This window comes from Centruroides sculpturatus, unplaced genomic scaffold (genome assembly GCF_000671375.1).
Source record: "Centruroides sculpturatus isolate CEXI.00-Female unplaced genomic scaffold, Cexi_2.0 scaffold1580, whole genome shotgun sequence".
NCBI classification, from domain to species: Eukaryota; Metazoa; Arthropoda; class Arachnida; order Scorpiones; family Buthidae; genus Centruroides; species Centruroides sculpturatus.
The window spans coordinates 122,426-139,515 of record NW_019385721.1 but is presented as its reverse complement, the minus strand read 5'-3'; the positions used below and the strand labels follow the sequence as shown (position 1 = coordinate 139,515).

At 22.3% G+C, this 17,090-nt stretch overlaps 1 protein-coding gene across 1 annotated transcript in view; it reads left to right on the top strand.

Annotated features, from left to right (window-relative positions):
- The window catches only part of LOC111641526 (zinc finger protein castor homolog 1-like), a 57,815-nt gene that overhangs the window by 18,652 nt on the left and 22,073 nt on the right, over window positions 1–17,090 (top strand). The window contains exons 7-11 of the mRNA XM_023387701.1: window positions 3,591–3,663; window positions 4,072–4,159; window positions 13,772–13,936; window positions 14,650–14,866; window positions 15,910–16,051. Coding sequence (XP_023243469.1) covers window positions 3,591–3,663; window positions 4,072–4,159; window positions 13,772–13,936; window positions 14,650–14,866; window positions 15,910–16,051 — 685 coding nt within the window. The remainder of the gene's footprint in view (window positions 1–3,590; window positions 3,664–4,071; window positions 4,160–13,771; window positions 13,937–14,649; window positions 14,867–15,909; window positions 16,052–17,090) is intronic.

Here is a 17,090-nt window from a genome sequence, read left to right as displayed (position 1 = left end):
TATTAAGTCGTATTATCGATTGTTTGATTCCTTGATACGTTCAAGTTTGGGGTATATGTTCCCTATTTGGGGACCATCTTTTGTTGATAAATTGGAGAAGACGCAATTGAGATTTATTAGATCGATATTTCATATTAATCGTTCGGTGCCTGGACCTGTCTTAAGATTTGAATTGGGTCGTCCACCAATGGCTATACGTTTAACAATGATTATTTTTAGATACTGGAGTAAAATTTTGGAGTTACCAGATTGCGACCCTAGAAAGTTGATTTATAACAAATTGAAATTAACAGTCGGAAATTCTTCGTTTGTAACTTGGTCCTCCTCAGTTGAAAATTTATTGTCTGAATTAGGTTATTCTACTGACTATTATATTCAGGTCTCAAATAAAAACCTTTTTATGGCTGAAATATTTCAGTCATTAAAAGATAAATACTGGGCTCAAGACATTCAATATATTGAACAAAAGAGTAGGTTTTTTGAGACTTCCTTAATAGCTCCATGGACACCTCGATATTATTTATTATCAAATTTAAGTTATAATATTAAATCCTTGATAATTCAATTGCGACTTAATGACTATACTATTATATTAAATAGGCGTAGAATGAATATTTCCGCCCATTCTAACTGCCCTTTATGTAATCGACTCTGTGAAAATATTAAGAACCATTTATTTGTATCTTGTGAAATTACTGAACATTTAAGGGATACATTATTAACGACTAATTTTGATATGTTTTGTTTATACGATGATAATTTAAGCTCTGACATGTTATTTAAAGTTTATAAATTTTTCTGTTATTTATTAAACATATTAACATAACATTATTAACTAAGTTTTAATATTTTTGAAATTATGTATAATTATGTTTGTATCTGTTAATGTTGCACGATTTTGTAACCCCCTTTGTAAAGGCGAAAGCCATAGCAAATAAATGTTGATTGATTGATTGATTGATAATAGCTATAATAGTATAATAAAACAATAGCTTTGATAGCTTGATAACAAAAGCAATTAAACCATTTTTGGATTGAAAAATCCAAAAATGGTTTAATTGCTTTTGTTATCAAGCTATTAAAGCTATTATTTTTATCTATATGAGTCTTTAGAATTGTAAGGTGTATATACATTAATCTTGTGTAATTCTTATATACACTTGTTCTATATGCCTCCCCTTTCTTTTCTATCCACTTGCCAAATTTTCCCCAATGAATGCTCCAGTTTTAATTTTAACCCTAAGCTCTCTTCTACATCTTTACCTTTATAGTCAGTGTTATTTATTATAATAATGTCAATTCAGTTTTAATTTTAATGATAAACAAGTAATATTTTTCATTTAAATTTGTAATAATAGAGATAACAAATTTACTGTATTTTCTAATTAATTAATAAATTCTTACCTTAAATTATCGTCATGAAATATGTGTAATACAGAATAGGCATGGCGAGGAATTAATCCAATTTTATAATACTGTTCATTTAATTGTGAGTTACTTCCTCCTCCAGAAGTTGCACCAAATAAAAACCTATTAATTAAATTGATTAAAATGTCAGAAGGATTGATAACATAAGAAATATATTTGTTTTTAATTATGTTTCTCCAGTTTAATTATTGTGCAAATAATATTAATTAGGATATTAGAATAGAACAATTGACATTATAATGCAATTGTTAATAGAAAATTCACTAATTATAACAAATTTAAATGTCTTTTCCTAATTATTATTTATCAAAAACTCAAAATGTATTATTTGATCCTTAATACAACTCACTAATTAACTTTTTTACATTTATATTCTAAATCTACCGACATTTTATTGCATTGATTATAATTTATTAAATTTGCTAGGATTCAAATTATTTAGAAAGATCTAATTTTAAGTCTTTAATTATTGACTATAATACATATTTTACATCTTATATATATATATGAATATACAAACTATAAATTCATTTATATATATGTACATTTATAATATCAAGTATAATAATATAATGTACATAATGTAATAATATGTACATTTTTTTAATTTCAATTTAAAATCTTAATAATGTGATTAATTATTAATTTTCTTTTAGAAAAACACAAGACTTATCATATCAAGGATGAACAATTGAATAAAGATGGGTTCAAAAAGTTCATGAAACAGGAACATTGTACATTTGAAAATTGTAGATTCTCAAAAGTTTGCAATCATATACATTGTATACGACCAGGTGAGTTGAAAAATAATTAATTGTTTGAAATTGTANTTATACTGATCTTAAATATAATATATACTTAATTTAATATGAAAATTTATTCCATTTTTTTTTTTCTTTAACTCCTGCCTATAGGCACTAAGAGAGTCTTTTAATTGTACCTATCACGGGTTAGGTCAAATCCACAATGGGTGGTGCGGGATGGGATCTGATATATCCAAGACAGACACTCCATGAAAAATTCCAAGTGCTTTGATTTGATTTTGGTTCCCTCAGATCAGTAGGCTGGTTCCTTAAATTAACTGTCTTGGCCTTGTGGCTATCAATATATACTCATTTGGTTTCTATAACTTTAGAAGTTGCAATATTTTATGAATATATTAAAATCTTTCTTTAACTAGATTTATCTATAAAGTTATAAAGATTTTTAAATGTTTAAAATGTTTTGGATATTGCAATTGATGGTCTTGGTCAAGTTGATTTAATTAAAAAATATTTTTTAATATATTTAAGAACCGTGTCTTATGGATTCTTTAATTATTTTTATATGATTTAAATATATAAAAGTCCTCCATTTTTACAAGTTTAAATTAATAATTTTTTTTTCTATAGAAATGAAATATTTATTCAAATTGAAATGCTTTAAATGTTGGGCATTTTGTTAATATTTTATATTTAAGTTGTATAATTTTTAATTTATATATGTAAAAACATGCATAAAATTCAGTTTTAAATGTTAATATTAAATTCTTAAAATTTTTGAAACTGATATTAACCAAATAAGCATAAAACATTTTGAATTTTATTAATTAAATGCTTTGTGTCTACTAAACAAATTAATTTTTATTTGTAAAATGTGTGTAAAATACACATAAAAATCGTGGCAGAATTCTCTATTGTTAGTGCAGTTTCAGTAAACTATTCCAATTATCATAACAATAGACTCATACAATATAATAAAAGCATGTAATATAAATTAACAAATATGAAATAGAAAAACTCAAATTAAATATTAAAGTGTAAAATTGAAATATTAATCATATTCTGTTATATAACTTAATAAAAATAAATAAATTATTTTCTTATTAAAAGTTAAAAAAATTATTTAAATTAGAAAGTGCATTTTTTTTTATTATAGAACAGTGAGAAAAATTTCCTATTCTGGAAATTAATGCTCTATTGTTTATTATGTAAACTCTTGTTTATGAAAGATGTTATTTGTAATGATAGAGCAAGTAGTAAATTTTTAAAATTCTTATAATGAAGCATTTTCTTACTGTTACTTGGAAAAATTTATTAGCATCTCATAATTATGATGTGAATTTTATATTTTAATTTAAAGTAATGTAATATTAATTAATTACAAATTTTCTGATTTTGCAGTATTAATAAATGCGAGTAATGCTATTAAAGATCAGAAACCTGTACCGATTGATTATTCTCGTTACGTCAAAAGGTGAGTTGATTATAAATAATAATAATTAATTTTTATTTTATTCAAACAACAACTTAACAAATTCATTCATTCCTAACTAAAGAAATCAATAATTGATTTATTATTTTATTTTTTAGTTATGCATTAATAAGCAAAACAGCATTGCTATTTCTTATTTTTTGTTCATTTCATTATAAGATCATAACTACTAAATTTAAAAATTAAAAATCTTTATGAATAATAATGCAAAATTCGACTCGTAGCTTTATTCGTTGTGAGAATTTTGTAACAAATACAATTCTTATATTGACGTTATGATCTCGTAATGAGTGTTGCTATTTATTTCATAACCAAACTGATTGCAATAACGTGCACTGCATTTCCCATCAGCTATTATGATGCATATAGCTGTTGTCGCTTATATTTCAGATTTTCAAGTGCTCTGGAATGTGGCAGCAATTATTGTAAAGACTTAAATTATAGGGAACATTTTCATTGCTTGGACTGTAATTCCAAAGTCAGTATTTTTTGTTCCATCTACTAATTTCTCATTAATTTCATATTTATTATATTTTTCATAACTTTAATAATCAGATAACTGAATTTTCTCAAAAATAGAATAATTATAAATATAGTATTTCTTCTTTTGATAAAATTCACTAAATTTTGTTATGAGACTTTTTTTTTGTTGTGGTTTTTTATAATTAAGACATAATTTTGAAAATAAAAATTTCAAGAAATAAATATCTTATTTATAAAAGTACATTTTGGAATTTTTAATTTCATATGACTGTTTAATCCAAATTATCTTAAATGATCAAAAATATTTATATAATCAATTAAATATTTTATTTATTTCTAGAAATTTTATAATCAGATATGATAAAATAATAATTTATAAAATAACTATATTTGTTAGTAAGTAAGATACATAATTAATGAAAGCATCTCTTTTACATGGAAATTTTTTGGAAGAAAAAGATCAGTACATTTGTACATGTAAATAACTCTAAAATGGTTTTTATAAAGAAAAATGTTTATTTTGAGTATGTAAAAAATGTATTTACTGAAATCAAATAATAAATGATGAATATACTGCCTGAGAATAATAAAACAAGAGATTATTTTTAAGAAAATTACACATATGAATATATGTTTTACATTTAGTTTTGAAAGAAATTATAAATTATTTAAAATTTGTAAATACTGTAATGTTACACATTTTATACTGACAAATATAGTGTATTTTTTGTCATTATATTCATGCCAGTGAAGGCAATGCTCAAAATTTATACAACAAACCAGTGAATTGTTCTGCTGCATAAATAATTTATAAAAATAATATTTATTGATTTTTTCCATTTAATATTCAATGTTATGCATAAATATTATTGATTGATTAAACATAGAAAATTTAAATTTTACATGATATATGTTTGCTGTTTAATTTTGAGCATTACAGATTTATTAATTCTTAGTGTATATTTATGATAAAATAGATAAAAAATTTCATTATATGTTCCTATAACAAAATAAGAAAATAACAGTAATATTCAAATGATAACTTTAAATAAATGAAAATTTTATTTATAAATACAGAATTTTCAACTTTCCAATTTGTTTTAATATACATTAAAACAAATACAACATTTAAAATATAGCATTTTACTTGTAATATATTACTTTTTAATTTAAAAAGTATATAAAAATACATTAACCTTAAAGTTTAATTTTATTTTATTCCAGTTTAATTCAGTGTCTTGTATCATGTAATTATAGTATCTTTCCCCTAAAGAGTAATTCCATTAAAACCCAACAAATACAAACAAACATTTATTCTGAAAGTGACATTTAAACTTGCAATATGCTGTTAAAAACTAGAGAGTTTACATCATTATTTCTAATTTTAATTTATCGGTGATATATAAATTGAATGTTGTACTTAGTGATATACACTTATGTTATACTTAGTGATATATAAACATGTAATAATGTAAATTTTAATGACATTATGAAACAAACACTATAATAAAGTCAGATTATTCATAAATATATTTAAAATATTTATAAAAATCAAAGAAATGTCTTATAACTTTTTCTAATATTTGTATAAACTATATTTAAAATACATAAGAATTTAAATTTCACAAAGTAAATTAAGATCTATTAATTTAAAAATAGATAAATATAGCTATAATAATCAATTAATTATTATTTAGTTTTGAATTATGCATTTTAGTGTATATAATCAAATTACTTATATGGTGAAATTAATATTATAAATAATGTAATATGTACATAAATGATGTAATATGTTATAAATATAAATAATGTAATAAGAAGAATAATTTAGTTAATGCATAATCATTATAATTTGTACAGAATAACTTATAATTCATAAACAAAATCAAACAATTTATAAAATCCACTATTTATAGAGAAAATATGACAGTATACAGAACATTATAAAATTTCTATTTATAACATTTCAGATTCTAATTTATTTTTCAGGTACTAGTTCAGATTTAACACTTTATTAATTTTTTTCTTGAGCTTTAACTTATTTACAATTATGAATTACAATTGTTCATTCAAGAATTTATTATGATTCAACTGTTTATTTCTTTTTGGTACATATATATAGTCTTGTTTTACATAGTACAATTCTATGTAACTAGCAATTAATAATTATTCAGAATTTACATAAAAGTTTTTCTTAATGAGAATATNACTGAGGTGATGTACGTAATAAACAAGGGAGCAAGCCGAATCCCAACGGGAGCTCTGTACTTCAGATATACTAATAATATATTCTAATAATACTAATATATTATAAAAATAGCAGATTGTCATTAGCAATGGCAAAAGAGTGGAAACATCATTCGCACTTGTTCACAGAAAGTTCATTGTTCACCTCACGTAACTGCCAAACAGAAAGTCCATTGTTTGCAGCTAGTTCATTGCTCGAGTCACGAACGGCTAAACAGAAAGTCCGTTATTCACAGCATCCGTTATTCGAGGCATACATTATACGAGGCACCACTGTATTTAAAAAAATTGACAAACTTATGTTTTGTCTAGGAACTTGTATTTGTGTTCTTAAAGATATATTTACTGAAGAGAAATGTTTAACGAAATAAAATATTTAAATACAAATAAATTTTTAAAGTTTATTTTAAAAATTTGTGTACTGGTAAAGTACACAAGTTTTTTATTTTTATTATTTTTGAGTTTAATGAATTATATACTATAACTGTTTCATGAAAAATATATTTCTTATCAATTAATACATTAATTTATTTTAATAAAAGTTGAGTGTTTTTAAGCCATTGTTATTTATTGAATATTGAGAAAATAAAAAAGTTAATGATTTAAAAATAGCAATTTGAAAAAATAAGTATTATTTTTTAAGGAATTTTCAATAGGTAATGTTTTCAAAGTATCTAAAGTAAAGGTTTAATATAGTTTACAAGATTAAATTACATTACAATCTGCAGCAAGTTATGTTGAAATGTTGCTAGAAGTATAACATTTCACATCAAGATATATATTTTTATAAAAAATTATATTTGTATTAAAAAAATTTAAGTCTCATATTACAAATTAATGATTACAAAAACAAGTAGTTTATAATGGCTTTAAATCTTTTTTAAAATGTTTAAATCTGATTTTCTTTTTAAAGTTTTAAACACAAAATTAAAATGTTTACAATTATTATGTACTAAAGTAAATTTTTGAATTTATTACAGTAATCATGAACAACAAGAACAAGTGACAGAATCATTTTATAATTTTGTACAAAATGGCCAAATGAGTAATTGCTCTGTAAATTGTCCTTATCAAAATAAGGAAAAACATTATCATTGCACATGGGTAAGAAAATTATATTATATTGCTTATCATGTTTTATTCTGTTATATATTATTAACATAAAGCTCTACTTAATAAATAATTTTTTTTATCTTTTTTCATTTTGTTATAATTATTATTTAAATATTAAAGTAAGAGAATATAAATCATTGACATTAGAAGAAAGCAAAAAAACTATAAATGATTTAACATTTATAGACAGTTTATTAAATCAAAGTACTCATTACATTTTTCAGTTTGTCATGGCATGAATTTGTTTTTAAATTTCTTAGAAGCATAATTTTAAGAATTCTCATGTGTATTTGTTTAGTTTTATTGTACAAAATCATTACAATATTAGACTCTGTTTTATATGTATGGAATAGATCTAGGAGAACTTAAATTCTATATTATTTTTGAATGCGGGTGTTTCAAAATCTTAAATTTATCATGTTTAAAAACTCTGTTACATATTAAATGATAGTATGGTAGTAAAATTTGAATTAATTAATGTTTTTTTATATTTTGATAATTAAATCTTAATTATTTTCTTTATTTTTATCAAATTTTTATCATTTATGAATAATATAGAAAATGATTCTTAGATGATTTAAGAGTCTAGTATTGCATTTTTCTTTTTGTTACATAAATTAATTATTAAACAATTACTAGATTATAATTGTAAAATAATGTTAAAATAGCACATATGAATTTAAGAAAATTTATTAAGTGTATCTAATATGACTATTTATAAATACCAATTGAAAATAAATTGTTAAGAATGATTATCTTGATATTTTATTACTTATAATCTCAATAAAAAAACTATTTATTCTTCATTCAATTTCAAAATTGCTTATTACGAAGTAAAAAGAATGCTCGGATATATTTCATTTACTATTTAATTTTTCTAAGTTTTAGTACGAAGTTTGTAAATGTGATTTTTATCATTGTATATGATGATAATTATATATATGAGAATATATATAATAAGATGACAATAATTGATTCTATAAAAATATTTTGTATATAGTTATTACATGTTCTGTTTGATTTTCAATTTGAAAACGTTAATATATATTAAATGGACTATAGTATTATATTGTATGTTGTGATATTTTGTAAATTAGTATATGAAGTCATAATTTTCAGAAAAACATTATAACTCATGCCCTACGAAATTAACATATTTATGTCTTGCATGTGATGATGTACTTGTAATGCAGCTTTGTACATGATAGCATTAAAAAGAAACTATTGAAGAATAGTTAACTTGATTATTTAAAATTGTAGAAACAGACTTTATTTATTTAATAGAATCTTTCACACTTCATAAAAAATTCGTAAAAGAAAAAAATCATTAATTATGAAGTTTCATAACTATTGATTGATTATTTTAATAAAACTTTTAACTGATTCCATTCAATAAATTGTGTTATAAATGAATACTGATTGTTCTGAATGAATGTTATTTTATCTCCAGTGTCATTCAAGCTTCAAATTTTTTTAAAATAATTTAAAAAGAATATATTATTAAATAATTGGTATAAATATCTTAAACTTTTATTTTGCTCCTCTGTAATTTTGTAACATAAGATTGTTTAGAAATTTATTTTAATTTTTTGTGTAAATTATTCAGTTTTATTCTAAACATTTCATATAAAATATTTATATAAATCTTACTTTGTATAATATCTTACATTTATAATTGATGATTCTTAAAGTCAGCACACATATCCTTAATTCTGTCTACTTGAAGTGTTAAGAAATACCACCCAGGAAGATTAAGGGCAAAGTTTGCTGAATCTGGGTATGATAGAACATAATACATTCTTTACTTCCAACTGAGTGACAGATCAAAGTTATTATTGAATTATGTATTATGAATACTGTAATTTTTCTCATATGTCTATTTAATATAATTATTCCACAAAGTTTTAATTATAATGCAGAAAATAACAATTCAATAAATTGAATCCTTTTTAAATTTTCATACTTAAATGCTAATGTTATCCTATTGTATATCTACATGTATATCTTCAACAAGTTATAGAAATAATAATTTTCTCATCTTAAAACATGTATTATTATTCAGTAATGATGAAATTCAAATATATTAATGAGAGAAATTTTACTGGCCTTAAAAATTTACTTTTTTATTTATTTTCTTAAAAAATACTAATTTTTTTGAATGTAATATTCTTAATCATTTGTCAGAACAGAATGAAAAAGTTAAGAAAATAATTAATTAGATTTACTGTAATTTGTTATCTAAAATGTTTTGAAATTAAAGATGTAAATAATATTAATTTATATCAACAAGTTGTACTTCTTTATTCTAATACTTGTGAAGGTTGGTACAGGGTTAAACCTTCACTTTGGAGAATTTCACTTTTTTGATTAAATGGTAATGCAGCATATACCAAGGTATGCAGCAATCCTGCATACAATTATATTTACTAACTTTATCTTGTATCATTATCATAAAAAATATATTATTATTTTTTAGAAATCTCATAAAAGTAAAAATATCGGCTGAATGACCAAGGCAGTAAAAGTAATCTGTTAGTATTCTCAAAATTATTCTTTTGAACAATAATAAATATGAAACATTATATTTTCATAGATGTCTCCTAGAGAATCATCATCAAGTCCTTCTGGCCCTCCAGGGATCAATTGTATTTCACTCATGCAAAATCCAATGCCTCATCTTGGTCCTTCATCATCTCCTGCTAATATTACAGATAGAATAAATGGCCAGTCTGTTGGAAGTCCAACAGTTGTTACGGATAGTAATACATTCCCCGAAACAACAAGTAATACTTCAATGAATGAAAGCCTTCCTCATTCCTTTGCTAGATTCGCATCTCTTTTAACTGGAGTAAATATTGTTAGTCCATTTAATATGAATATGAACTATGGCTCTCAGTCACAAATAAGTAGTGGAAGTGGCATATCTGGAACACCCACAGAGGAGAAACCTATAAGCACTGGACAAGCAGTTGATCTTCGGAGTGAGACGATGAAAGAAAGTAATGGCGATCTTTGGAAGAAATATCTTACTAGGTAAAATTATATTTATANAAGATTGACTTGGTTAGATGAAAAAGTTAATAATGAAAATTTCTGAATATATGAGAAATATGACAACATTAATAATTTATTTAACAACTTTGTACTATAATATATTTTCATACAGAAAATAATCATAATATATAACAAACATCTGCTTTGTTGGAGCTCACTGTAGAAAACTGGTATTTAAAGTGAGCTTTAACAAAGTACAATTTTGTTATATTTCAAAGTAATTTGGTATTATTTTTCTTTATTTTTGAAAATAATCTTACTTTCTCTTACTTTTATATGAGGTATAATTTAGACCTTTCAGGATTTATTCATGTTTCTAATGCTTTAGATCAGAGATCACAAACTCAAATGCAGAAAAATGCCAGTCAAATAGATGTATATCAGACACAGCCTGTATTCAATATTATTTGGTAAATCAAAACATACTGTAAATAAAAAAAGGCTCTAACAAAGACCCTTTTGTTGCCAGGACATTGTTGCATTTACGTAAACAGTTAGATGTCTGAATTTTTTCTGTTTTAATCTCCTCAAGTTGTTAGATACATTGATTTTTTAAAAAGAAATCATTAAGACCACGGGTCACATATGAAGCCTTAATAGGAGGTATCCGGCCTGTGGGCCACCAGTTTGCAACCCCTGAATTAGGTGAATAAAAATTTGGAAAAACTAATTTTCTTTAGTGCTTCAAGAATAACAAAATGCAGAATATAAGTTACCTGTTCAGATAATTCTAAATATTTTTTTTACTTAAATATAATTTATTATGTTGTTTATTTTTTAAATATCAATAAATGATATTAATTATTACTATTCGTAAATACTACATGTAGAAACATTAATGAATATCTTCATAAATAAAATCTTAATTAGTTCCAAATTACAAAAATAATTACTCTATAATAAATTTCATTATGTTTTAAGGTTTTGTTAATCTTTATGATCCTTTTTGAATTATTTTTAAAAAAATCAATAAGGTTCACTTAAAATGCAAGAAGATAAAAAAAATTCTTTAAAATTCAACAATCCATTTATAAATTATTTTTATTAATTATTAATTAATCAACAAAATATTAAATCTTGAAGAAATTATTTTTGTTTGCAGACATCCTTATATATGAAATATATAGCTTTTTCAGATATTTAGACATTATCAAAATGACTGTTCTGTTTTAGTTTGGTGATTAATTATTAAATTAATTAATACCGAAAAAATTTAGCTTTCTTTCTCTGTATTTATCATAAAACTTTCAAGACAGTTTCCTGAAAATTCTAAAGAGACTGTTTCAAACATTAGAGAGATTAAAAAATTCTTTTAAATATTTTATATTTATTAAANACCTAATCATTTTTAAACGTAATATGGCATAACATTTTAACCAAAAATTTAAATGAATTGTTATTTATGATTTTAGGAAGGATGTGATAGAGTGTATGTCAGTACATCAGATGTACAAATGCACGCTAATTATCATCGAAAAGTTTCTGCAATTATCCAAGAAGGTTTTCAGAGGTTTAGAGCAACTGAAGATTGTGCATCCAAAGAATGTTCTTTTTATGGTCAAAGAACAACACATTTTCATTGTCGTAGACCTGGCTGTAGTTTTACATTTAAAAATAAAGCTGATATGGGTAAGATTTATTATAATAATTTTTAAAAATTGTAATTTTCACAAAAAAAATTTTACTTTAATAGCAATATGCTGTTAAAAACTAGAGAGTTTACATCATTATTTCTAATTTTAATTTATCGGTGATATATAAATTGAATGTTGTACTTAGTGATAAATATAGCATTTTACTTGTAATATATTACTTTTTAATTTAAAAAGTATATAAAAATACATTAACCTTAAAGTTTAATTTTATTTTATTCCAGTTTAATTCAGTGTCTTGTATCATGTAATTATAGTATCTTTCCCCTAAAGAGTAATTCCATTAAAACCCAACAAATACAAACAAACATTTATTCTGAAAGTGACATTTAAACTTGCAATATGCTGTTAAAAACTAGAGAGTTTACATCATTATTTCTAATTTTAATTTATCGGTGATATATAAATTGAATGTTGTACTTAGTGATATACACTTATGTTATACTTAGTGATATATAAACATGTAATAATGTAAATTTTAATGACATTATGAAACAAACACTATAATAAAGTCAGATTATTCATAAATATATTTAAAATATTTATAAAAATCAAAGAAATGTCTTATAACTTTTTCTAATATTTGTATAAACTATATTTAAAATACATAAGAATTTAAATTTCACAAAGTAAATTAAGATCTATTAATTTAAAAATAGATAAATATAGCTATAATAATCAATTAATTATTATTTAGTTTTGAATTATGCATTTTAGTGTATATAATCAAATTACTTATATGGTGAAATTAATATTATAAATAATGTAATATGTACATAAATGATGTAATATGTTATAAATATAAATAATGTAATAAGAAGAATAATTTAGTTAATGCATAATCATTATAATTTGTACAGAATAACTTATAATTCATAAACAAAATCAAACAATTTATAAAATCCACTATTTATAGAGAAAATATGACAGTATACAGAACATTATAAAATTTCTATTTATAACATTTCAGATTCTAATTTATTTTTCAGGTACTAGTTCAGATTTAACACTTTATTAATTTTTTTCTTGAGCTTTAACTTATTTACAATTATGAATTACAATTGTTCATTCAAGAATTTATTATGATTCAACTGTTTATTTCTTTTTGGTACATATATATAGTCTTGTTTTACATAGTACAATTCTATGTAACTAGCAATTAATAATTATTCAGAATTTACATAAAAGTTTTTCTTAATGAGAATATATTAATTTTTGGAATTCTGTTAATGCATATTCTATACTTTTAAGTTATTTATTTTTTATAATTTCAGTTTAAAAAAGAAATTTGCTTGTTTTTAATACATTCTTCTAAAATAACCATATGAAAAAGTTGAAAATGCTGTGCTTAAATAAAACACACATTCATTTAAAATTAATTTTTTGATATAATGAAAATTATTGTTATTTTATAGTAAAATTTGTAGTTAAGAATGATTTAGTTTAGTTTTATGCTTGGTTTTTATATAATTTTTTAAATTTTCAGTATGTTCTATGTTTTAAAATGTACACTAAATAAAACAAAAATCTGTTTGTATTAGGTATTTGTAAAGAAGGAAGAGATGATTCGTCACTTTAAATGGCACAAGAAAAGAGATGAATCTTTACAACATGGCTTTATGCGTTATAGTCCTATGGATGATTGTTCTGACAAATTTTCAAACTGTACTCATAATAGAAAGCAAACACATTACCATTGCTTAAAAGTAAGATTTATATGAATTCAATGAGAAGTTTTCATATTTATCCACAATAAAACAATAATTCAAGTTATAGAACTTATACTTTTATTTTAATAATAACTTTCATTCACATGATTTTCCGTAAAAAGATGCTTTATTTATTTAATTTTTATTTTAAATTGCTTACTTAACAAAATGAAAAACTCCCAATTTTTTTTTTTTTTATTAATTATGATTATTGATTAAGAATATCTCAATAAGAGTAAGCTTTCAAATTACATTTAAAACTGTAAAATTTATTATATATAAACAAATTAACTATGTAAGAAATTGTTAGAGGAAGCATTGTTAAAACATAAATATATTAAACTAAAGTTTGAGTACATATAATATTACTGTTATGATAAATTAAAAACTTTATATACATAAAATTAAATGAAAATTTTATCTTTTATACTAATTATTGATTGTGAAATATGAAAATTCTAAAATATTTTCCTTAAAAATATTGATAAATAATAACATCAAAATAATATACTCTGCTGACAGAAAATTTGATTATATTATACACTTATAATATAATCACAATATTTCGTTATGAGATCATCAAATTTAACAAATGCTTGGACCGAAAATGCATATTTATTAATTTTGTAAAACAAAAGTTTTATATTTTAAAATGAATTTAAAATTTTATAAAACCAAAAATTTAAATGAATTGTTATTTATGATTTTAGGAAGGATGTGATAGAGTGTATGTCAGTACATCAGATGTACAAATGCACGCTAATTATCATCGAAAAGTTTCTGCAATTATCCAAGAAGGTTTTCAGAGGTTTAGAGCAACTGAAGATTGTGCATCCAAAGAATGTTCTTTTTATGGTCAAAGAACAACACATTTTCATTGTCGTAGACCTGGCTGTAGTTTTACATTTAAAAATAAAGCTGATATGGGTAAGATTTATTATAATAATTTTTAAAAATTGTAATTTTCACAAAAAAAATTTTACTTTAATATTAAAGAGAATAAAACAAAATAATAAGTTTAACGTAAACATAAATGATATAAACACTAAAAAAATCTAAATATAATAATAATTTTAATGTAAAATTTAAAATCTTATGTTTTATTTTGATCTAATGAAACCATTGTGACATTATTAAACTATGACATTTTAAATTAATAATACATTTCATTATCTAAATCTTTTTTCATTATTATTAATCATATAATTCATCTTTATTAATCAGTTTCTAAAATGAAATTAGCCATTCAAATTATTATAAAACCTGAATCTGTATCCCATATTTAATATTTAATGACATATTGGAATGTACAAACATTCAAAAATACCAGAATATAAAATTAAGTTTTTAATGAAAATTAAAAAAAGCTAAAAAAAAATAATTGAATATTAATAGAAATATTAAATATTTTAAGATATGTTAATTAAATTGATTAAAATGTCAGAAGGATTGATAACATAAGAAATATATTTGTTTTTAATTATGTTTCTCCAGTTTAATTATTGTGCAAATAATATTAATTAGGATATTAGAATAGAACAATTGACATTATAATGCAATTGTTAATAGAAAATTCACTAATTATAACAAATTTAAATGTCTTTTCCTAATTATTATTTATCAAAAACTCAAAATGTATTATTTGATCCTTAATACAACTCACTAATTAACTTTTTTACATTTATATTCTAAATCTACCGACATTTTATTGCATTGATTATAATTTATTAAATTTGCTAGGATTCAAATTATTTAGAAAGATCTAATTTTAAGTCTTTAATTATTGACTATAATACATATTTTACATCTTATATATATATATGAATATACAAACTATAAATTCATTTATATATATGTACATTTATAATATCAAGTATAATAATATAATGTACATAATGTAATAATATGTACATTTTTTTAATTTCAATTTAAAATCTTAATAATGTGATTAATTATTAATTTTCTTTTAGAAAAACACAAGACTTATCATATCAAGGATGAACAATTGAATAAAGATGGGTTCAAAAAGTTCATGAAACAGGAACATTGTACATTTGAAAATTGTAGATTCTCAAAAGTTTGCAATCATATACATTGTATACGACCAGGTGAGTTGAAAAATAATTAATTGTTTGAAATTGTAAGTTTGTTTAACTTTTTTGAAAAAATTAAATTATATTTAAAAATCTAGTTTTCTGTAATGAAAATTTTATATCATCATCATCAATTAAAGAAAAATGTAACTAATTGTTTATATATCATATATCACTGGACTTTATAAAATGAATTTTGAATGCTTTCTATTCATTTATAAATCATTTATTATTCAATATTTAATCTAAAGTTTTTAGAAGTAATAAATAATTTTTCAAAAAAGTTTGTACAAGATTCATTTTTGAATCTGTCAAGTGTCAAGATTCATTTTTGAACTTTTTACTTTTAAGAACATGACATTATTAATAAGAAAATTGTTGTTTTGATGATAAAATTTTGTCTTATTATAATTGTTTAATTTCCAATAACGAGCAAAAATTGATTCCAAACTATAAAAATGAATCCAAAAAACTGTCTTTTAGCATTATAAACATTTTTTATTTATTCAAAAAAATTATATGAATTTACTACATTATTAGATCAATGTTATATTTAAATTTTAATTTTAATTTTATCTTTTACATTTCTAATAATCTTTAATTTCTTAAAGATATTTTCTGTAATATAATAAAAATGTTATTTTATTTAAAAATGTATAAATATATTCATTTTTATAAGAAACTAGCTGCAAGGACCTGCTTCGCTGGGTTTTATTTGTGGGCAAAAAGTAATGATAGTGAAGATTAAGATAATTACATTATAGCCAATCTTACCTGTTTTCACAGAATGCAAGAATTAGGTCCCCGTTTCCAGACTAATTAGAGAAGTTTTACATGAGTCTAAAAATATGTTCGATTTCCCGCAAAAACGCAAAAAACCGCCTGTGAATCTTGCATGCCGCTTTATATTAACACTTCCTTTGTTACTCAATACTTCCACTGTTAACACTTCTATTGTTGACACTTCCATTGTTACACATCTTTGAAGTCAACCACTTTCAACCCCATATCTCCCACACCCTTATAGCACAGAATGCAAGAATTAGGTCCCCCGTTTC